Here is a 23,261-nt window from a genome sequence, read left to right as displayed (position 1 = left end):
CACAATGTTGAGCAAAGATGAAGAAGCTAAAGAGTTGGGGTGGAGTAAAAGGGTGAATATTGTTAAAGGTGTAGCTCATGCCTTATTTTACATGCACCACGATTGCTTGCCACCGATTGTACATCGTGACATCTCAAGCAAGAACATTTTGTTGGATTATGAATATAAGGCCTGTGTTTCAGACTTTGGCACAGCTAAATTTTTAAATCCAAACTCAACTAATTGGACTGCTGCTGCAGGCACACATGGCTACATGGCACCAGGTAATATTGCGATTCCCTATTCTCTGTATTTAGTCTTTTTATTATTTTAGACCAATGCTTCATTTTCATTATTAGGAGCGGTTAACATAAACACATTTTCACTACTTTGATTTAGAAAATATGACTATAAACTAATAATTCATTTATGCATGATACAGTTTCGTTAAAATTCCATTGAACAGTTATGTCTATAAACTAATAATGCCACTTTTCTACGGTTTTCTCTTAGCAGAGCTTGCTTACACAATGGAAGTGAATGAGAACTGCGATGTTTATAGCTTTGGTGTGGTCACATTGGAAATAATTATGGGAAAGCATCCTGTAGATCTTTTATCGTCTTTCTCATTAGTCTCTTCATCATCCTCCTCCTCCTCATCTGCTGCATTACCAGCCCATCAAATACCAATTGTGGATATTTTGGACCAACGCATTTCCCTTCCTACGCATCAAGTTGCAAACGAAGTGGTCTCTATTGTGAAGATAGCATTTTCATGCTTGAATTCCAACCCAAAATCTCGTCCAACAATGAAACAAGTTTCTCATTTCCTCTCAACTCAGATGCTGCATTTGTCGAGGCCGGTACATATGATGACATGTGGTGAATTGCTTGCTCTTGATCCTTTGGCTACTTGATCAGAACGTGCTTCTTTGCTACACACATTTCACTTTCTCTGTGTCTTCTTTTCAGAAGAAAGATTCTCCATTGATGTTTCCTTCTTGTAATTTATTTCATGCACATGTGTGCTACGGTATGACTTTATCTAGGATGCTTTATAGTTTGTTTATCCTTAACATTAAATACTTATTGGAGAATTTTCCTTAAAGTATTTTTTATCCTTGTGAGGAAAAACAAAATGAAATTAAACAAGGGTTTTGTCGAGTAATTTTATATACTCTGTGTAAACTGTCCCAAAATCAACAATAAACAATTAAACTAGGAAAATTAAAGAGAGCTTCACTATTATACCCAAAATAGGGGCGAAATTATAAATAAATAAAAAACCCACATGGAATGCACTTAAGAAACACACCCAAAACCAATTTACTACATAAGAAATGGGTGTTGAAGTTCCTATAAATTACATGATTGCCACTGATTAACTTAAAAATAGTCAACACACAAAACTAAAAAAAAAAAAAAAAAACCTAAAACAAGCCCAACCTAGATTTTTTTTTTTAAAAACCACAATTTATTTAAAATATTTTTTTGTGAAAACCAAGGAGGGGCTCTTCATAGAAGTACACTATTAATACTATGTCATTGAACTATTACGTCATTGAACTATCTTGTTAATATTACTATGTCATAGAAGTACATTGTTAATACTCTGTCAGTTAACTATCTTGTTAATACTCTGTCATAGAAGCACATTGTTAAACAAAATTGAGATCCATAATTGAAATAGTAACAAAATCTAAATTGATCATCAAACCGTAAAATACATTCCCTAAATCAACTAAAATCCAAAGAGAAACATATAATTGAAGCAAAAGATCAAAAATCCCAAGTCCAAACCAAATGACGACGAAGACATGGCGAAATCCCCGTCTTCCTTCACAACTAAAGACGACGAGTTGTTGTCATTGTGCAATACTCTTGAACAACCGACGACGTCCTTGACTGTCATTTCCGTGCGCCTATACTTTAGATTTTTTTTTTAACGGGTCTAGCCGAGCGGCTTTATTGGGGTCGTTTTAAATTTTTTTCTTTTTTTGTAAATAGTATAACAATGCAGCTATTCTCTTTTTGAATATAATATACTTAAAGAGTATAGCCAGGCGGCTATACTACAGTTTTTTATTATAAATAACGGCTATACTGTTTTTTGACACTTGAGTTCGGATCGCTAGTGCGTCCTCTTAAAAAAAATTATATATAAATAGTATAGCCATGCTGCTATACTTGAGATTTTTTTTTTAAGCGAGTATAGCCGTTCGACTTTACTAGGGTCGTTTTTTTATAAATAGTATAGCCGAGCAGCAATACTCTTTAAATTACACATATGACTAATTTCATGTTGAACTAAATATGCACAAATAGACATAGATGAGTAATTTCATAAACGATAACAACATCTAAGTCATAACATATAATAGTTTTTCGTTTGATTTTTTTCAATTTTGAGCCAATTTTAGCCTTTCAAATCGTTAGACATGCTTAATATTTTCAAGAAATTATGAAATTTTCCAAAATATGTTAAATTCTAAAAAAAATTTGAAAAAGAATTTTCATTCCTTTTTTTTTTTTTTTGGCTTGGAATGGGAATACCCTGATTTCGATTTCATCCGTATGAAAACCAACCCTACCTCCCACTTTCACTTGATATTTGACCCCAAAAAAAATTTGCAATAGTCGAAACAATTGTAGGAGAAAAAGGTTGGGCTTCAGCTAACTCGTTGGTATTAAATAAATAAATAAGATTCTACTAATAAACTCAGTTTAGCAGGACATAATATATAAAAGTCTTTATAGAGCATATTTGGAGTGAAAAATTCAAAATTAGCCACTTTTTATTTTCTAATTTGTTTGTATAAATTTTTAACTCATTAAGAAGCAATTAGACAATAACAAGTGGCTAGTTTTGGATTTTTCTCTACAAATAGAATCTATATAAATTTTTATATAACATGTCATGCTAAAAGAATTTTTGAATAAATATCTCATAAATAAATTTTGTTGTCAAGCCCCAACTTTTACAGCCCAGCCCATGCGAACTGTGTTGGAAGGTTGGACTTAACAAGCAAGAGAGAAAAACCCCACAAAAACAACAGTAAACCATAAACCCTCGGCAAAGGAGGACAAGGAAGACAGTCGGAAACAAGAACACCAATCAGAGGGGCGAGACTGAGAGGGATGCTGTACATAGTAGGACTGGGATTGGCGGATGAGAAAGACATCACCTTCAGAGGCTTAGAAATAGTGAAGCAATGTGACCAGGTTTTCATAGAGGCCTACACTTCTCTACTCTCTTTTGGTCTCTCTTCCGACGGCCTTTCCACGTTGGTATGGCTTTTCTTCTGTCTCCCTCTCTTGCTCTATTTGTTTTCAAAACGTACGTGTTCAGTTTTTTAGAAGGAATTTCAATGCACAGGAAAACTTGTATGGAAACAAGTCACAGTTACAGATAGAAAAACGGTGTAGGAAAAAGCCGACCATATTCTAACTGCAGCTGCTGCTTCTGACTTTGCTTTCCTAGTAGTTGGAGATCCTTTTGGGTGTGTATGTCTTTCTTTCAAATGTCAATTTATTATGTTATGTATGTTTGTTTCCAAAGAACTATTTTTTACTAAGTAATTAAAATTTAGTTCCAAACAACTTTATGTTTTAATTGGATTATTTGATCAATTGAAATAGAGTATAGGAATTATGATTAAATGGGAGACTTACACTAGTACTACATTTTGCGGTTTGCGCGACGAAGAGAGTTTCGTCGCACAAACATACATTAAGTCACACAAATGTCTGCGCGACAGAAAATTCGTCGCGCAAAGAGCGTTAAGAAAGACTTTGCGCGACCAATATTTTGCATTCGTTGCACAAAACTGTGCGACGGTTTACCCTTCGTTGCACGAAAGGTTTAGGGAAGCCAAACCTCTTCGTCGCACAAACCTTTGCGCGACGAACTAATGTTCGTCGCGAAAACATTGCGCGACAAATAATATTCGTCGCGCAATTTGTCCCGCAGATTTGGCTCCACAAACGATTCTTCGTCACGCTTTATGTGTCCCTAACGTTTGCGATTTGACGAAATATATTGTGCGACGAAAGAGTGGTTGTCGCGCATATACTTTTTGCGCGACGAAGATCTTCGTCGCTCAATAATAAATTATATGTAAAAAATATTTTTATATGTTTTTTTGTTTTGTAAATGTGACTTTGCATGACGAGAAACATTTCGTCGCGCAAAATTAATATATATTATATAAATTTAATATTACGTTTTTTTAATTTTGTACAAAAATGAATTTGGTTTTTTTTTTGGGTAATAAAATGAAATTGCAAAAAAAAAAAAATTGTAAAGAATACATCTATTATATAAAATAAAATAAATGTATATAATACAAGAGAAATTTTTTAAAAATAACGGCTCGGAGGTCAGGCGGGGGCCGTGATCTCTGCGGATGCTCTGGTGGACGGGCTCGGAGGTCGACGTATGAAAGCTGCGAGATTGGAATGCCGGACCGTGCGAGGGACTCGGAATCACCGACATCGACTGCTGAGCGTGGCCACCTGTGCGATCAAAGCAATTACCGACTTGATCGCGCTGTTGGGGTCCGAGTTCCTCTCTGCCGGGCATTCCCCATCCTCGACAATATGTCCCCAGCCTCCTCCCGAGAGTCTGATCCAACGTCTCCGTCAGGATCTGAAATCCAGCATCCTATGAAGGATCCACAGACTCGATCGAAGTCTCAGGAGGAAGCTGGGAGGCGGACTTCTGAAGAACCAATTGGCTCCTCTCCACCATCGTCGCCTATTTAACATAACATAAAATATAAATTAAAACATTCATATAATAACGTTTAAACTTGAATGCGTAACATAAGAATTAAAATTAAAAAATACTTACATGAAGGGACTCGGCCAACTCATTCCCAGGCCAAACATAAACGTCGCCAAAGACGTCGATCTCTGTAAATTTGGACCCCCCTAAATTGAACAAGAGAAGAAAAATATTAGTATGAAAAAAAATTAATTAAGAATAATGACATATTAGTTGAAATTGAAATGAAATATAAAAAATTAAATAAACATTAGTAAGAAGTATAAAATAAATTTGAAATGCATATTACAAATTACCACAAAATCGAGCGCCTGAAAATGAGCGCAGAGCCACACCCAACTATCCTCCCGCCCCTCAAGCTCCTTCGGGCAACCCTCATGAAGAGCGAATTTCGGATCCTCAAAAGCCACAAAATAGTGGTGCAAGTCGCTCTTCCACTGCTTCTACCTATCACAGAAGAGTTTGTTGAGGTACACCAAAGACTCGTCGTCGAGGTCCTCCAAGTTGTAGTTTGTCTGCAATAAATTCATTATATACAAATATATAAAGTTTGTAAGAAAGAGAATGAAAAGGTAGGATACATACCGATAGCTGGCCGCGAACCTCCGTTTTGATCTCGTCAGGCATGACCTTCCAAGACTTCCATTGCATCGCACAATGGGTACGCACGACGTGACCAACGGGCTGGAGAATCTAATTTGTCCCCAAAAATTGTGAAGTAGCCAATTAGGATCTCGTAATTCCTTCTTTGCAGCACAGAACAGGGCTGGAGAATCTAATTTGTACTAACTTTTGAAACATTACAGCAACCTGCAATATGCAAAAGCCTCAAAAATATTGAAGGAAAGTTTTAAGACAGTAGAAAGTTTATAGCAAACAAGACCTTACATCGTAGTCAAACAACTTGTCACGTTTCCATTCTAGCTTATTATCACAAATAGTTCATGAGGTCTGAGAAAACATCAGTAACTTCAGTTTGTTAACATAAATCAATATACGCTAATATAGCTATGATGCAAAATGTATAAATATTTAGTGAATATGTAGTCAACTTTTGATGCACAATAATATAGATTACTATATATCCACTTGAAAAAATGTTTTCTCTCAAAATTTGACTCATGTATTGCAATTTTTTTTTCTTGTAATTTTTTACCAACTTCATTTAAATCATTTTTACAATCATGTATATACAAAATTTGTTGAAAAAAGAGGCTAATAACTTTATTTAAAGTACGTTTAAATAAAAAATGACTAGATTATTGTTCAGATTTTAAAAATTAAAACTTGAAAAATAAAATCATTATTTTATATATAAAGAAAACACTAAAGTTTAATATATATATTATCAGAGAAAGGAAATAGACTTGAATTTACAAAACACATACCTTTGTTGATCAGTAATTGCAGTTTAAACCATGTTGAAACCTGTCATCAATGAATGAACCTGCTATATGTTCCTAAACTAAGTAATTGAGCTAGTACAAGATCGAAACAATTGCAAGCAACAATAGAAGATAGAATGTCCCCACAAACTTGGTACAAAACGAAACAAATGGAATGGAATTACAATAATATTATAAAATATTAATTATTCATAATAAGTGGCCTACAAGCCTGGATGTTTGCTCTATCAGCTCTTAGTTTTCGTACATCGAACACACACCATTAAACTTAAAGCATGGAAGAACAGACTACTTTTTTCTTCTTATTGATCATGTCCTTCTTCAATTGGTTTATGCTAACTTTGGTTCCGCTTCTTCTTCTCCTAAACTATAGGATGCAGCAGCATCTGGAGCCTTCGTCAGGTCTGGTGTTGGTGTTGCCAACTCCTTGGATCCCAACATTCTTGGAGCCACGTGCAACAACTCTATTGCCAGAAAAGTTGAGACCACCTTGACCTGGTCCAGTGAAAGAGTCCTGCATCCCAACATTCTCACTGCCCGATTCTGCTATAAATTCATTGTTAAGAAACTGGTTCCCACTGCTGCCGCCTCCTCCCTTACTCATATTCACCTTAGGGAGTTTAATATTAAGAGTTTGAGTGCTTGATGAAGTATCGGTCTTTGCTTGCCCTATCCCTTAATATATAACTGGATAAAAGTGCAAGTGCTCGCTAGCAAAGTTTGATTGTAAAGTAAAAGTGAGCATGGTGACGAAGAAAAATAAGTACCAGTGGGCTTGGAGTCTGACACACGGTGTATTTAATAGTCACATTTTTTTTAAGTAATTACAAAATAAAAAGGAAGCAATAGTCACATTTTTTTAAGTAACTAACTTATTTTGGTGACAATTATGGGTGGTCAACGCTATTAGTCACCATTATTATTTGTGTCTAATGATTTAAATATAATAAATTTTGTTGTAGCTAACACATGAATAGTAATTATGTAATCTATATATATATATATATATATATATACTAGCCTCTCCGCACGTGCTTCCTGCATGCGAGAGGCTTTTTAAAAAAATTATATTTATTTTAGAATTAAAAAAGATGATGGATAGTTGTGTTCTATGAAAAACTGTGAATTTATCATATCTCATATAATTAATAATTTCAATTCTTAATGTTTGTACTAACCAAGGACATTTTCTGGTATTTTGAATATTTCAACATTCTCTGCATTTTGCTTTATATATAGATAAAGCAAAATGCAGAGAATGTTGAAATATTCAAAATACCAGAAAATGTCATTAGTTAATTCAAACATTAAGAATTAAAATTATTAATTAAATGATGATAATATGATAAATTCACATTTTTTTTCATATTAAAAAATCAAAATTAAATACAAAATCAAATAATAAGTCATACTTTTATGGAACATAACTACCCATATTATTTTTTCTTAATTCTCAAATAAAACAAAAAACAAAAAACAAAATCAATTGGCAGATTCGTGAGCATGTGCCAAGGAGCTAGTAAAATATAAGAGGATAAGTTTTTCCATAATAAAATACTAGCCCCTTGGCACATGCTCACGCATGTGTCAATGGGTTTTCTTTTTTATTTTTTATTTTATTTTTAGAATTAAGAAAAGATAACATGATAGTTATGTTCTATAAAAGTAGAATTTATTATCTGATTTTGTTTATATTTTTTTAATATAAAAAATTTAAATTTACCATATTATCCTCATTTAATTAATAATTTTAATTCTTCATGTTTGAATTAACTAAGGGCATTTTCTGGTATTTTGAATGTTTCACCATTCTCTGTACTTTGCTTTATATATATGGATTTACAATGATAATTTAATAAAAATAAATGGATGAAATCTTTCTCACTCACCAAGGTTCTTTCCCCTTCACTCTATATAATTAGTAATAGTTACTTTAAATAAAAAAAATATTATCATAAAAAATGTGAGAGCATGCATGTGCATCTGAAGATGCGCCCAAACCTAACCCTCTTTTTCTTTCTTTTGTAATTTTTATTCTCCCCATATCTCATTGCTCCCAACGCCTTCATTTTTTTTCCCCATCTTCTTCTTCCTTCCGTCACTTTCCATCTTTTCCTCTTTTTATTTATTTTTTCCTTCTTCTCTCCTTAGAAAGGTAAAGGATTTATTTTTTTGAAGTTTTCATGTGGGTTTAATTTCAGGAATGATTTTGGGTTTTATTTCTGTGTGGGTTTTATTTATGAGACTCAATTGGAAAGCTTCCACCATCTCTCAACCTTCTATTAAAATCCTTTTCAGATAAGAGTTTTTTATATGTGAAACCCAACCGACTCCGACATTGTTCGCACAGATCTGATTGTGATTTCAGCAAAGAATTGGGTGATGAGTATTTTGGTTTGAGTGTTGTAATCTGGTTTTTGGTAAGGGATTTGGGGATTTGGTTTTTGGTAAAGGATCCGGATTTCAGCTAAAAATAAAAATAAAAAGGAATCTAAAATTGTTATGATTGTGAAAAATATAATACAGAAATAATAATGGAAAGGATTTCTTTAAAAAAAAATAATGAAACGATGTTGGACAACGTAGTCAAATCAAATTAAATAATAAAATATACATATATAGTTTGATTAGACATGATGTGGGGCCCGCTTTGGAGCAATTGGATGGTCACAATTTGTTATGAAATCGTGTTTTAATAGTACTAATGGCTTTAGTCATGACCATTCATGGCTAATACTGCCAAAAGTCACGGCTAATACTGCCAAAAGTCACGAAAAAAAAAGTGACAGTTGTATGTTTTTTTTGTAGTGTTCTCCTCAAGTTCATTTTATTTTGCATCGAATCCGTCATTATTTTGTTTTTTCTGTTCTAAGAGCCGGTGATTAAGGGCAATGAGAAAAAAATTAAAGCCAACCTTTTGACCAAAATGGAAGTGACCATCCTAGTGGTGCTTGCTTAGGTCACCAACTTAGGTCATTTGGTGCTCTATTGATGATGAAGGGATTATTTGGGATGATGGTGTGAATTTGAGACCTCCTTTTTCCATATTAAAAGGAAGTAGTTTTAGAATAAAATTATTTTTGTAATAAGAAGTCTTGACTAGTTAGGGCAAAGTATTTCAATTATAATTAATTAAACCTTCCTCTCTTTAGCAGTAATCCACTTTTCAGGGCTGGAAGTGTCGAATTTGAATTCACTTCTTCTCTATCGCTTAAAAATCACTCATTTTCAAGAGGTTTGTTAATTCTATTGCTTAACAAATATTTGCCCTTGCATTTGAGGTCCTAGACTTGGTTCATTCTTTCTCCAATATTGATTGTATAACAAATATCGCTTGATGGAGTTTAATATTAGCTTTCAATTTTGTTTTTCCAATGACCTTTCCTATTGAGAGGGGTGATAATACACTAAACTTACACACACTATACAGATACTAATACTCGAATCCAGGACCCCAGTATCATTGCTTCCATTATTAGTATTTTTAGTTCTTGGTGGGGGTTGTGTAATAATTTCAACATTATTTGCCATCTGTTTTGCAATTGTTGAGTTTCACTTTAATTCCCTCATTAAAAAGGAATTACAGTAATATTGAGTATTCATAATAAGAGGCCTAAAAGCCTGGATCTTCGCTGTTATTTTCGCACTCTTATGGGCAGTGCACGCTAACTCTGAACTCAGCGTCCCCAAAACCATCATGTGTCGGTTTCTTCGAAGGAGTCAACTTGTTTTTCTTCGCCGTGACCTTTTTTTTATAGACGTGGGTGTTGCCAAACCCGAAATTCCCACCTTCTCTGAAGTCATTGCCACCTCTGCCACCAGATGCCATAATTTCATTTCCATGAATGTGCGATAAACGTTCTTACCATGCATATAAAACATAGGACATATAAATAATGATATTGAGATGACTTAAATCGGTTATGCAAGAACCCCACATATCATCAAGCTAGATGATATTGAGATGACTTAAATCGGTCATGCAAGAACCCCACATATCATCAAGCTAGATGCAGATGGATTGAATTTAACAGATGGGATCAAACCAATGGTGGATAATGAACTTGTTAGATGCAGATGGAAAATGGACAAGTGCATGTGGAATCAGTATTACAAGTCCGTTGACTGACTTTCTGACATCAATGGTCCATTTGAACTTTCCCACTGAAGACTTAGAAAGTGAACTCCAAGTTTTTCTTCCCATTGAAAGTCTTGCATCAATGAGTACCCCCACACCACCACGTTGATTTTTTATTTATTTCTCTTCCAAAATCATTGACATTTAGCATCTATGAGGTGAGATTTCTTTTTTTCTTTGTTTTCTAAAAGAAATAATATAAAAGTGAAGTAAAAAGAAATTAATAGAGTAAAGGTAGAATAGGAAAGATAAAAAACAAAGAAGAATAAAATTGATTAAAAAGTAAAAGGAAGTGGGAAAATCGACTGCCGTAAAAGCTTATTATCACAAATAATTCATGAGGTTTGAGAAAATATCAAATAAAATAAAATTTTCAGTTTCTTGTTATACATCAGTTACTTCAGTTTGTTAATTAACATAAATCAATATACACTAATATAGCTATGATGCAAAATGTATAAATATTTGGCGAATATGTTTTTTTAAACTAATCCCTGTTCGTATTTGGCATGGGACTGTGTAACTGTATCTGAACAAATGTACTCCAACTCATTTATTATTTGCCGTTAGATGAAGTCAAATTGAGAGATATGTTTGTGCCCTAATTTTACTTATCTTGTTCAGGTTTTTTGAGCCTCTTTGGTTCATGTATTCTAGCTGTTCAATGATAATTTTATTATTATTATGGAAATTATCTTGGCTTTATTAATTAAAATTATATTGGTTTTTCAGGTTAATAAACATTCACTACTACAAAATAACTCTTGCACGACCAAAATTTGCGCGACGAAAAATTATTCGTCGCTTAAAGTCACTTTGCGCGACGAAACTCAAAACTTCGTCGCTAAAAACCTTCTTGCGACCAACTTTTGCGACAAAAAATAATTCGTCGCTCAAAGTGACTTTGCGCGACCAACTTTTGCGCGACGATAATACGTTGTCACGCAACGTCTTGCGCGACCAAATTTTGTGCGACGGAAAAAAATTGTCGCAAAGCGCTTTTGCGCGAAAAACAATTAGTCGCTCAAGCTACTTTGCGCGAATTTTTTTTCGTCGCGCAAAGTCCTTATAAAATAAATATAAAAAAAATTTAAAATCTTTGTTAGAAAAATATATTATTGTTGTTTGGATTGGGTTTTTGTTAGAAAATCTATTTTTTAAATTGACGATCGAATTAGTTCATTGTATTCATATAGGGTCAAAGAGTGTAGCTATAAAAAATCATCAAAATCGGAGTTAAAATAACCGTTAAATCGTGATTTTTTATTTATAACCATCGAAAAGTTATGTCCCAATTACTTGATCTCTGAATGTTTATTTTTTCCGATTTTTGGCATATATGATCTTGAAGTATAAACAAACAAGTTTGACGGTTGGATCGTTCAAACTAGTTTTGTAGAATGTGTATGCCATCAAAACAATATATTCAATTAAGAGTTTATTTATACTTTTGTTAAATATAACATAAGATTTTGTGGTATCCACTAATGTAAATATTCTAAATTGAAGATCAAATTCAGTCATTGTATTCATATAGGGTAAAGGAGTGTAGTGGTAAAAAATCATCAAAATCGGAGTTAAAATAACCGTAAAATCATGATTTTTCATTTATAACCGTCGAAAAGTTTTGTCCCGTTACTTGATCTCTGAATGTTTATTTTTTCCGATTTTTGGCGTATATGATCTGAAAGTACAAACAAACAAGTTTGACGGTTGGATTGTTCAAACTAGTTTCGTAGAATGCGTATGCCATCAAAACAATATATTCACTAACAATGAAGAGTTTATTTATACTTTTGTTAAATATAACAAGATTTTGTGGTATCCACTAGTGTAAATATTCTAAATTGAAGATCAAATTCAGTCATTGTATTCATATAGGGTAAAGGAGTGTAGCGGTAAAAAATTATCAAAATCGGAGTTAAAATAACCGTTAAATCATGATTTTTCATTTATAATCGTCGAAAAGTTTTGTCCCGTTACTTGATATCTGAATGTTTATTTTTTCCGATTTTTGGTGTATATGATCTGAAAGTATAAACAAACAAGTTTGATGGTTGGATCGTTCAAACTAGTTTTATAGAATGCGTATGCCATCAAAACAATATATTCACTAACAATTAAGAGTTTATTTATACTTTTGTTAAATATAACATAAGATTTTGTGGTATCTACAAGTGTAAGTATTTTAAATTGACGATCGAATTAGTTCATTATATTCATATAAGGTCAAGGAGTGTAGCTGTAAAAAATCATTAAAATCGGAGTTAAAATAACCGTTAAATCGTGAATTTTCATTTAGAACCGTTGAAATTTTTTATCCCGTTACTGGGTCTCCGAATGTTTGTTTTTTACGATTTTTGGGGTATACGATCTTGAAGTATATAGAAACAAGTCTGACGGTTGGATCGTTGAATTGTGTGTGTATATATATATATATATTTATTTACTTATTAAGTAGCTTTAAATTTATTTATTTTGTACATATAACACTTAAGAAATTGGTATATACATTTATTAAGTAGCTTTAACCTTATTTATATTTTAAATCGTAAAAAAAATAAATTATTTTTTATTATTCATAACAATTATTTTTATAAATATCGTGCTACGAACCAATTTTTCGTTTCTCAAAAGTTTGCGCGACCAACAATTCATCGCACAAAACTCTAAAAATTTAAGGGTACCAAAAATGGTACACTGGATTTTTTTAAAAAAATTTAGACTTTGCGCGACTAATATATATTTTCCATCATCGCAAAAATTTGGGTACCAAAATGGGACGCGAGAATTTTTTAGACTTTTGCGACCAATATGTATTTTTCGTCGCGCAAAAATTTCAAAATTTGGACGAGTACCAAAAATGGGACGCTAGATTTTTTTTTTTTTGACTTTGCGCGACCAATGTATATTTTCCGTGGTGCAAAAATTTGGTACTAAAATGGGACGAGAATTTTTAGACTTTTGCGACTAATATATATTTTTCGTCGCACAAAATTTCAAAATTTGGTGGTACCAAAAATGGGACGCGAGATTTTTTTTTGACTTTGCGCGACAATATACTAATATTCTTCATAAAACTTTGCGCGACCAATATTCCATTATTCGTCACAAAAACTTTGTGCGACCAATTTTTTCGTCGCAAAACTTTGTGTGACCAATACTCCAATTTTTTCGTTGCGCAACCAACAACATTGTTCGTCGCACAAAGTGATACCGTTTTTAAAATGAAAATAACTCCACCATTTTCTCAATGTCTTTCTCTACTCTTACCTCTCCTCTCTCTTTCCCTCTCCCCAAATCCCACTATTTCTCTCACACTCACTCCTCTCACTTAATCTCTCATCATCTCTCTCTTCACTATCTCTCACTCTCACTCACTCTCTCATCTCTCTTTTACTATCTCTCACTCTCACTCACTTTCTCATCTCTCTATCACTATCTTCTCTAATTCTCTTACACTCACTTCTCTCTCTCATTCTCACTCACTCTCAATCTTGCCAAAATGTAGATTCTCTCCAAATTTTAAATTTTTTTTCATTAATATGTGTTTTTGGAGTTAGTTTTGAGTTTGTGTGGGGTTTGGGGTTGAGTAAAGGGGAGGGATTGGAGTTTGGGTTGGATTTGTTGTATAACAATTTTAGGGGAGATTATCCCTTTTTATTTATTTATTGTACTTTGTTAATTTATGTGTACATTTTGAATATTAATATATACAAATTTATAAATAAACCCAATTCTAGACATGTATTTATAAAAAAACCCAAGCACTATTTAAACATAGAAACACACCCAAAATCAACCCCAAAGTCAACTTTTTGGGTGTGTTTATAAATGAGTTTTGAGTGTGTGTAATGATGGGTTTTGGGTGTGTTTATAAAGTGTTTTGGGTGTTGAGTTTTTTTATAATTTCAACCTCCATTTTGGGTGTTTTAGTGAAACTCCCTATTATATATGTATATATTTATTGGATAATTTGATCACTATTTTTCATATGTAATTTTATTTTGAATATGTCAATTTAAATTAAAGTAATTACATTAAATTTAAAAAGTAGATATTTGAATAAATCAATATAATTAAATAAATATCAATTTAAATTAAAGTAATGAAAAAAATCATACAATTAAATTAAATTGAAAAAGTAAAAATTCGAAATAATTAATATAATTAAATTAATATTAAAGAAATAATAAAACAAAAAGTCAAAAACCAAAATATTTCGTCGGGCAAATAATTAATATAATTAAATTAATATTTCGTTACATAAAAATTCAAAATAATTAATATAATTAAATTAATATAAAACCAAAATAATAAAACCAAAAGTCAAAAATCAAAATTTTTTTTATTTTATTTTTATTTTTTTCGTCGCCAAAACTTCGTATGCGACAAATATTTTTCGTTATAAAGTCGCTTTGCGCGACTAATATTTTCGCCACGCAGTTACTTTGCGCAACCAATGTTTTCGTCGCGCAAAGTCACTTTTGCGCGACCAATATTTTTCGTCGCACAAAGTCTTTCTTCACGATCTTTGCGCGACGAAGTTTCTGTCGCGCTAAAATTTGTGCGACTACAATGTATTTTGCGCGACGAAATTCTTTTCGTCGCGCAAAGTGTAAAATGTAGTAGTGATTGCAGAGTAGTGAAAATCAACTTTTTTTCTCATTCATCCTTGGTCCAATTCCTTCAAAACTTAATTCACCCTTGCTTCGATTCCTTCGTACTCCAATTTTGATTTATTTCCATTCTAAATACAAAACCAAGTCATGTACCCTTGTAACATTTTACCATATTCAAAATGGTGCGACTATTTGAATTAAACTTTCTTTAAAAATAATAATAATATGTGACTAGGCACGATGGTGCCGGAGGCAAAGGGATGCCGAAGACACAAATCTTGCATGTCGTAAGGCGATGTGGAGAGGCACGAGGGTGCCAAAGGAGACAAAAGATGTGGCTAGGCACGGGGGTGTCGAAGACGACACAAGATGTGGCTAGGCACGGGGGTGCCGAAGGCGACACAAAGCTTGCATGTAGCAAGGTGATGTGGCTAGGCATGAGGGTGCCAAAGGCAACAAAAAGCTTGCATGTCGCAAGATGATGTGCCGAATGTATAAAACTTGAATGTTGCAAGGCGATGTGCCTAGGCATGTAGGTGCCGAAGGCAACACAAAGCTTGCACGTCGCAAGGCAATATGACTACTCACGAGGGTGCCGAAGGCATAAGACTTGTATGTTGCAAAACAAGGTGCTCAGGCACGGGGATGCCGAAGGTAATAGGAGATGCTGAAGTCATTGACAGGGGATTTATGCAGTTCCCGGTTTGGCAACACCGAGCCTGCCATTCGGCAGGGCTATCCTGGATGATCTGAGTAGTTGGTCTAGCATCTTCGGCAATTGTGCAGATTCGGCGTGAATTTGGAGCTGGGCTTCGAGACAGCCTTGAGGCAGGTGACGTTCAGTAAGAGAGCATTTGTCGAGAGGACATTGTCGCAAGCAGCCCCATTGTTTCTGCATAGCCCTTGCCTTTCGGCAAGGGTGTGGCGAAAATTTTCTGGAACCTCTCGAGCTGTCGACGAGGAAGGAAGGTGTTGGGCTCCGAGATTTAAGCTGTACCTTTTGGCAGGTATTTAGGTGAATACCTTGCAAAGCCCCAATATCCTCTGCTCAACCCTTACCGTTCGGCAAGGGTGGCTTGATCAAATTTTCTATGGGAGTGTCGTGCGCATGGGCTGGGACACGAGTCACCTTGAGCTGGGTTGTTATTGAAGAAGGGTTCGGCGTACTGTCGGCTTGAGCCCTTAAGTGGTGTTGTGAGTCCTCAGTGTTGTTGTCGTTCGGTAGTCCAGAAAATTGAAGATTGGAAGCTGGGATTCTAGATTGAAGCTGTGCTCGAGGCTAGGAGATGGCCCATACTTTTGTTGTTTGGTGATTAAGGCTAAGAGATTGAATTGAGGGCCAGACCCATGGGTTTGGACTTGGACTAGAACCGAGTACAGGCAAGGTTCTTTCCAGCACCGTGGGTTTCGATCCCCTTGACGTTTCAGCTCGAGTGGTCTTGGAGCTGGCCCTTCCACATTCGGCAGGTGAGGTTGAACAAGGTGTGAAGTTGTCCCTTTTTGTTATCGCTCGGGCCTTGCCGTTCGGCAAGGCTTGTTCGACTATTCGGTGTGATGCTAATTTGTGTTGTATTCTTTAAATCTTCGGCAGGAATTCACCCAGGGCAGGGCTCGGGTTTGTACCTTCGGATAAGAGGCCAGGTCTTGGGTTTTGGCAGAGGGTTTCGGCACCGGTTGGTGTGAGCATTTTGTGAGGCCCTTTTTCTAATGCTCAACCCTTGTCGTTCGGCAAGGGTGCCTTGATCAAACTTTTGATGCCTGAATTGTTTCTCCAAGGTGCCTGCCGTTCGGCAAGTGTGGTTCATGTGTTTGACGTAATGGTTTGTTTGGTGTAGTCTGGATCTTTGGCAAGGGGCAGAGAGATGTCGGAGCCATGCCATTGGGTTCTGGGTTCTGCATAATCCTTCGGCAAGAGCATGGCCACCCCTGCATGCGTGCCCTTCTTGTTCTTTCTCGGGCCTTGCCGTGGTTGTTGTGGTTCTTTGTGCGAATGGGTTGAGGCACTAGTTAGTCCGAGCTGGGCCATTTTGGAAGGAGACTTCAGTGTCGATAAGAACAGACACATAATCTATAAATTCACTGAACAAGTAAAAACAGACACAAAATCTAGACAAATAGGCTGCATTTGGTGCTTAAGCATTTCTCATGTTCAGCAAATGCACACAAAGAAAGAAGAAAATTATGCTATATATATTTTGGTTTGATATCGAAACCTCTTTGCTCAGCCTTCAAACTCTTTTTTTCTTCCATCGACACTAAATAAATAAAAGGTTTTTTAGGTTTTAGACATAAATTTTTTTTCACTTTTGGAAAAAGTCAAAGCTTTTCAAAAAGACAAAAACCACTCAACTTTCAAATCAAAGACATAAATGTATTGGATTCCTTAGGAAATCTAAAAATAAATAAGGGCATTTTTGTCCATTTTTGCTTCTTTTAAAATTTTTCTCTCACCTTTTGCTTTTTTCAAAATGTCTCATAAATAAATAAATCAGTAAAATGCCACATAGTGTTAGTGATGAAAGAGAAAATTTTTCTATTTCATTGCTTTATCCTTCTATCCCCTGTATTTTGGGTATGTTTGGGTCGTTGGACATACGCTTATAGCCACTGCTGTGCATCAGTCAGGTTCGTCCTCCATCTACATCTAAATATCTATAGCTTTTCACAAATCTACCGGCTTTGTTAAAATCTTTATTCTATGTGAAATAGTGCTCTGACACTTATCTTTTCTTTTTCTTTTTCTCTTTTTAATTTTTGTTTTTGCAAACAAGCTGGCTGAATTTGTTAACGGCATATAACTACAACAGTTCTAAAGGACATTCTGCTTCGTTGTGTTTTTCAATCATAATAGATTATAAAAGAGAGAATATAGAGGAAGTTAGTGTAAGACTCAGAGATAGGTGAAGATCTTCAGCATGTATGTGGAGATTTGGGCAAGCGATAAATATAAGGAAGACGAGATATACGTGGTTCACCCTTAATGAATGGGCTACGTCATGAGAAGTATGTTCTCATTATAATAATGTATTATTACATTTGTACATGGGGTTGGATCCAAATATAAAGATAAGAAAGGGGAAGCCCATGATTAAAGATAAAGCCCAGTTCAGAGATCCAGAAGAAAGTCCCTATCTCAAGAGAGAGTAGTCTTCTTTTATAGGTGAGGGGGAGTCTCCATCTCTTGTAGTTTTCCGATATGGGACTCCCCTTGCTGTGCTTAGAGTTGTGACTTGTGACAATGCTTCTTTGGCTAAGGTGATGACCTCTCAAGGCATGGCACGTGGATGGTCTAGCCTAGCTAGTTACTCGGTCAATTACGGTACCAACAATTATCAAACAGAAATAAGCCATCTAATACTGCATCAAAGGAGGAAAACAGCTTCCCCCGACTATTATATAGCAAACTTATTCATTACTGGAAGTCCATCTAGCCGACTGAGAAGGGTCGGTTCAGTCAAAACATTAATCAGGACTTCTGAGTTTTTTATTCCCTCAATTTTACTATCGGCATAAAGCAAATAAGGTGAACATATTCTCTAAGCATACCCGGGGCTCCACTCTTGGTGCCACACTCTGAAAAATTGAATAAATCTTGAAGCACCAAATATTGTGCGCAACAAGGTTGAAAGCGTTAATCTTCTTACTGTGAAACAGAGTAACGGTTAGAAACTTTATAAATACGAAACTAGCAGAAAGACAGGCAACATGACATAACCAGCAGAAAGACAGGCAATCTGACATAAGAACAAGGGAAAGGGAACCGTGCAACCAAGTGTCACCCTACAGAAAACAATGAACACTGAAACTTTTACCTTACATATTTGCAGTCAGGAGATACAGTCCCTATGAAGTGTGTACAACTGTACTCGTATAGTCTCCAAGCATCATTTCCTAGCATGTCCGCAGTTGCAGACCTCAATGGAGTAACAGGAGGATGGTCACCTACATCTGTCCCGGATCGTGGCTTTTGATAACCATCAGCAAGCAGCCTCTGAACATAACTACCCCATGTTGGGTTATTTACTTGGGCACCATTAAGTGTGCCCCATGTTGGGTAATTAGAAATGTCCCTTCTTAATTTAACTAGAAACTCACACACCCTAAGTTTTTTTCTACATCTCCTCTTCTCATGTCAAGTTACTGAATCAAGGCAATGCTCCAATTCTATTTTTCCTGAAATCTATTCATATAATTAAGATTACTTTTACTTTTTACTTCTAGTTCAGGTTTCATCACTGTATTGGATAAAGAGTTTTCTTGGAATTTATAAATATCAGATAAAGAATGAAACCTGATGAAACCTTGAGTATACAAGCGCTCAGCAACTTGCATAGCCATTTGGGGTCCAAAGCCTAGTGCACTTGAAGCAAGCTGAGTTAAAATTGAAAAAGAAAAACTTGTCAATGTGCTCAAATGATCTCAATGCATACAAAGAACTAGGACAACCAAAGAATTTCAAAGAATAACTTTTTATCAATTTTCTAAAGGGGTTATTAAAATGAACTTTAAGAATTTTTTAGAAGATTGCTTGATTATAATATTTCAAATATTTCAAACTCATGCTCTAACCACAACACAGGAGAGCATTTCAACCTACAACGAACTAGGAAGAAATCGACTAAATTATGTACGACCTGTAATAAGACTAGCTAATCTTTAAGACATTTTCTTTTTCTTTTTCTTTTTCTTTTTCTTTTTCTGGTATATAGAAAACTACCAATTCTCACTAGATTACATACATGAGAATTAGCACGATTTACTTTTAATCCACTTTACGTCGACACTGTCTGCCACATGCATTTCTTGAAATATCAAAAAATCACTCAGTAAATTGTGAAGTAGCCAATTAGGATCTCGTAATTCCTTCTTTGCAGCACAGAACAGGGCTGGAGAATCTAATTTGTACTCTTCTTTCTGCCCAGGCTAATATGAATAATGCACGTTCTCATACTGAACTGTCCATTCAGCTACTTAATACATGACAAAGATAAACTCGTAATCTGCAGACCTGCAATCATGTTAAGTAATCAACCAACAGGCAATGCCCAGAAACATGTACTTCTACAATACGATCATTAAATTTACAGTATACGTGCCATTAGAAACAAAATGAATCATCAATCTTTAGTTTTTATTTTTCCTTTCTCTTTTCTGACCTTCAGAAGATTGACTGTATTAAGACCAGAAGGACGACTTTTGCTTTCTTGCTTTTCTACTATCTCAGTCACTTCTAGAAGTCCATCTTCCATTACTAACTTTTGAAACATTACAGCAACCTGCAATATGCAAAAGCTTCAAAAATATTATCGCTGGAAGGGAAGTTAAGACAGTAGAAAGTTTATAGCAAACAAGACCTTACATCGTATTCAAACAACTTGTCACGTTCCCATTCTAGCTTATTATCACAAATAGTTCATGAGGTCTGAGAAAACATCAGTAACTTCAGTTTGTTAACATAAATCAATATACGCTAATATAGCTATGATGCAAAATGTATAAATATTTAGTGAATATGTAGTCAACTTTTGATGCACAATAATATAGATTACTATATATCCACTTGAAAAAATGTTGTCTCTCAAAATTTGCCTCATGTATTGCAATTTTTTTTTCTTGTAATTTTTTTACAACTTCATTTAAATCATTTTTACAATCATGTATATACAAAATTTGTTGAAAAAAGAGGCTAATAACTTTATTTAAAGTACGTTTAAATAAAAAAAATGACTAGATTATTGTTCAGATTTTAAAAATTAAAACTTGAAAAATAAAATCATTATTTTATATATAAAGAAAACACTAAACTTTAATATATATTATCACAGAAAGGAAATAGACTTGAATTTACAAAACACATACCTTTGTTGATCAGTAATTGCAGTTTAAACCATGTTGAAACCTGTCATCAATGAATGAACCCATATGTTCCTAAACTAAGTAATTGAGTTTGTACAAGATCGAAACAATTGCAAGCAACATTAGAAGATAGAATGTCCCCACAAACTTGGTACAAAACGAAACAAAAGGAATGGAATTACAATAATATTATAAAATCTTAATTATTCATAATAAGAGGCCTACAAGCCTGGATGTTTGCTCTATCAGCTCTTATTTTCTTTTTATTGATCATGTCCTTCTTCAATTGGTTTATGCTAACTTTGGCTCCGCTTCTTCTTCTCCTAAACTATAGGATGCAGCACCCCGAGCTGGAGCCTTCGTCAGGTCTGCTGTTGGTGTTGCCAACTCCTTGGATCCCAACATTCTTGGCGCGTTTACCTGCATCAACTCTATTGCCAGCAACGTAGAGACCAGCTTGACCTGGTCCATTGAAAGAGTTCCGTATCCCAACACCCGTACTGCCGGTCTCTGCTATAATTTTGTTGTCGATAATCTGGTTCCTACCGCTGTCGCCTCCTCCCTTACTCCTATTCACTTTAGAGACTCTATTGCCAGAAAAGTTGAGAACACCTTGACGTGGTCCATTGAAAGAGTTCTGTATCCCAACATTCTCACTGCCCGGTTCTGCTATAATGACATTGCCAACAATCCGGTTCCTACTGCCGCCGCCTCCTTCCTTACTCATAATCAATTTTAAGAGTATAAACTTAACAGTTTGAGTGCTTGGTGAATCGGTGTTGCCAAGAATTTGAGTGCTTGATGAAGTATGGGTGTTGCGAAGAGTTTGAGTGCTTGATGAAATATCGGTGTTGCAAACTCCTTGGATCCCAACATTCTTGGCGCGTTCACGTGCAACAACTCTATTGCTCGCAACGTCGAGACCAGCTTGACCTGGTCCATTGAAAGAGTTCTGTATCCCAACACCCTCACTGCCGGGCTCTGCTATAATTTTGTTGTCGATAATCTGGTTCCTACTGCTGCCGCCTCCTCCGTTACTCATATTCACTTTAGAGAGTTTAATATTAAGAGTTTGAGTGCTTGATGAAGTATCGGTCTTTGCCTGCCCTCTCCCTTATATAACTGGATAAAAGTTCAAGTGCTCGCTAGCAAAGTTTGATTGTAAAGTAAAAGTGAGCATGGTGACGAAGAAAAATAAGTACCAGTGGGCTTGGAGTCTGACACACGGTGTATTTAATATTACGAAAATTTTGACTTCTCCTCAAGTTCATTTTCTTTTGCATGGAATCCATCATTATTTTGTTTTTTCTGTTCTAAGTGCCGGTGATTAAGGGCAATGAGAAAAAAATGAAAGCCAACCTTTTGACCAAAATGGAAGTGACCATCCTAGTGGTGCTTGCTTAGGTCACCAACTTAGGTCATTTGGTGCTCTATTGACGATGAAGGGATTATTTGGGATGATGGTGTGAATTTGAGACCTCCTTTTTCCAAATTAAAGGGAAGTAGATTTAGAATAAAATTATTTTTGTAATAAGAAGTCTTGACTAGTTAGGACAAAGTATTTCAATTATAATTAATTAAACCTTCCTTTCTTTAGCAGTAATCCACTTTTTAGGGCTGGAAGTGTCGAATTTGAATTCACTTGTTCCCTATCGCTTAAAAATCACTCATTTTTAAGAGGTTTGTTAGTTCTATTGCTTAACAAATATTTGCCCTTGCATCTGAGGTCCTAGACTTGGTTCATTCTTTCTCCAATATTGATTGTATAACAAATATCGCTTGATGGAGTTTAATATTAGCTTTCAATTTTGTTTTCCAATGACATTTCCTATTGAGAGGGATGATAATACACTAAACTTTACACACTATCTGAGATACTAATACAAAGCCGGGACCCCAGTATCATTGCTTCCATTATTAGTATTTTTAGTTCTTGGTGGGGTTGTGTAATAATTTCAACATTATTTGCCATCTGTTTTGCAATTGTTGAGTTTCACTTTAATTCCCTCATTAAAAAGGAATTACAGTAATATTGAGTATTCATAATAAGAGGCCTAAAAGCCTGGATCTTCGCTGTTATTTTCGCACTCTTATGGGCAGTGCACGCTAACTCTGAACTCAGCGTCCCCAAAACCATCATGTGTCGGTTTCTTCGAAGGAGTCAACTTGTTTTTCTTCGCCGTGACCTTTTTTTTATAGACGTGGGTGTTGCCAAACCCGAAATTCCCACCTTCTCTGAAGTCATTGCCACCTCTGCCACCAGATGCCATAATTTCATTTCCATGAATGTGCGATAAACGTTCTTACCATGCATATAAAACATAGGACATATAAATAATGATATTGAGATGACTTAAATCGGTTATGCAAGAACCCCACATATCATCAAGCTAGATGATATTGAGATGACTTAAATCGGTCATGCAAGAACCCCACATATCATCAAGCTAGATGCAGATGGATTGAATTTAACA

The 23,261-nt window shown here is 35.0% G+C and overlaps 2 protein-coding genes and 1 long non-coding RNA gene across 3 annotated transcripts; 1 reads left to right on the top strand and 2 right to left on the bottom strand.

Annotated features, from left to right (window-relative positions):
- Positions 1-7: 7 nt before the first annotated feature.
- LOC103335850 (MDIS1-interacting receptor like kinase 2-like) lies at positions 8-1,023 on the top strand. The gene is made up of 2 exons (XM_089046252.1): positions 8-263; positions 496-1,023. The coding sequence occupies exons 1-2, from the start codon at positions 92-94 to the stop codon at positions 894-896; spliced, it is 573 nt and encodes a 190-aa protein (XP_088902378.1). The 5' UTR covers positions 8-91; the 3' UTR covers positions 897-1,023.
- A 3,535-nt stretch (positions 1,024-4,558) lies between these two features.
- On the bottom strand, positions 4,559-6,922 carry LOC148920359 (uncharacterized). The gene is made up of 5 exons (XR_016124331.1): positions 5,654-6,922; positions 5,351-5,575; positions 5,062-5,280; positions 4,832-4,911; positions 4,559-4,735 (listed from the first exon to the last, which is right to left on the bottom strand). It is a non-coding gene; the product is annotated as an uncharacterized LOC148920359 (long non-coding RNA).
- Positions 6,923-20,836: 13,914 nt separating this feature from the next.
- On the bottom strand, positions 20,837-21,975 carry LOC148920358 (uncharacterized). The gene has a single exon (XM_089046779.1). The coding sequence runs from the start codon at positions 21,827-21,829 to the stop codon at positions 21,116-21,118; it is 714 nt and encodes a 237-aa protein (XP_088902905.1). The 5' UTR covers positions 21,830-21,975; the 3' UTR covers positions 20,837-21,115.
- Positions 21,976-23,261: the final 1,286 nt, after the last annotated feature.

The sequence above is a fragment of the Prunus mume genome, linkage group LG2 (assembly GCF_029339155.1).
Source record: "Prunus mume cultivar Tortuosa linkage group LG2, ASM2933915v1, whole genome shotgun sequence".
Classification (NCBI taxonomy): Eukaryota; Viridiplantae; Streptophyta; class Magnoliopsida; order Rosales; family Rosaceae; genus Prunus; species Prunus mume.
The sequence above is the reverse complement of the archived record's forward strand: the minus strand, read 5'-3'. Positions and strand labels throughout refer to the sequence as shown.

Coding starts and splice junctions, on each gene's coding strand:
- LOC103335850 (XM_089046252.1), top strand. CDS start 92: ATGCACCACGATTGCTTGCCACCGATTGTACATCGTGACATCTCAAGC. Junction 264..495: donor ACATGGCTACATGGCACCAG/GTAATATTGCGA, acceptor TTCTCTTAGCAG/AGCTTGCTTACACAATGGAA.
- LOC148920358 (XM_089046779.1), bottom strand. CDS start 21,829: ATGAGTAACGGAGGAGGCGGCAGCAGTAGGAACCAGATTATCGACAAC.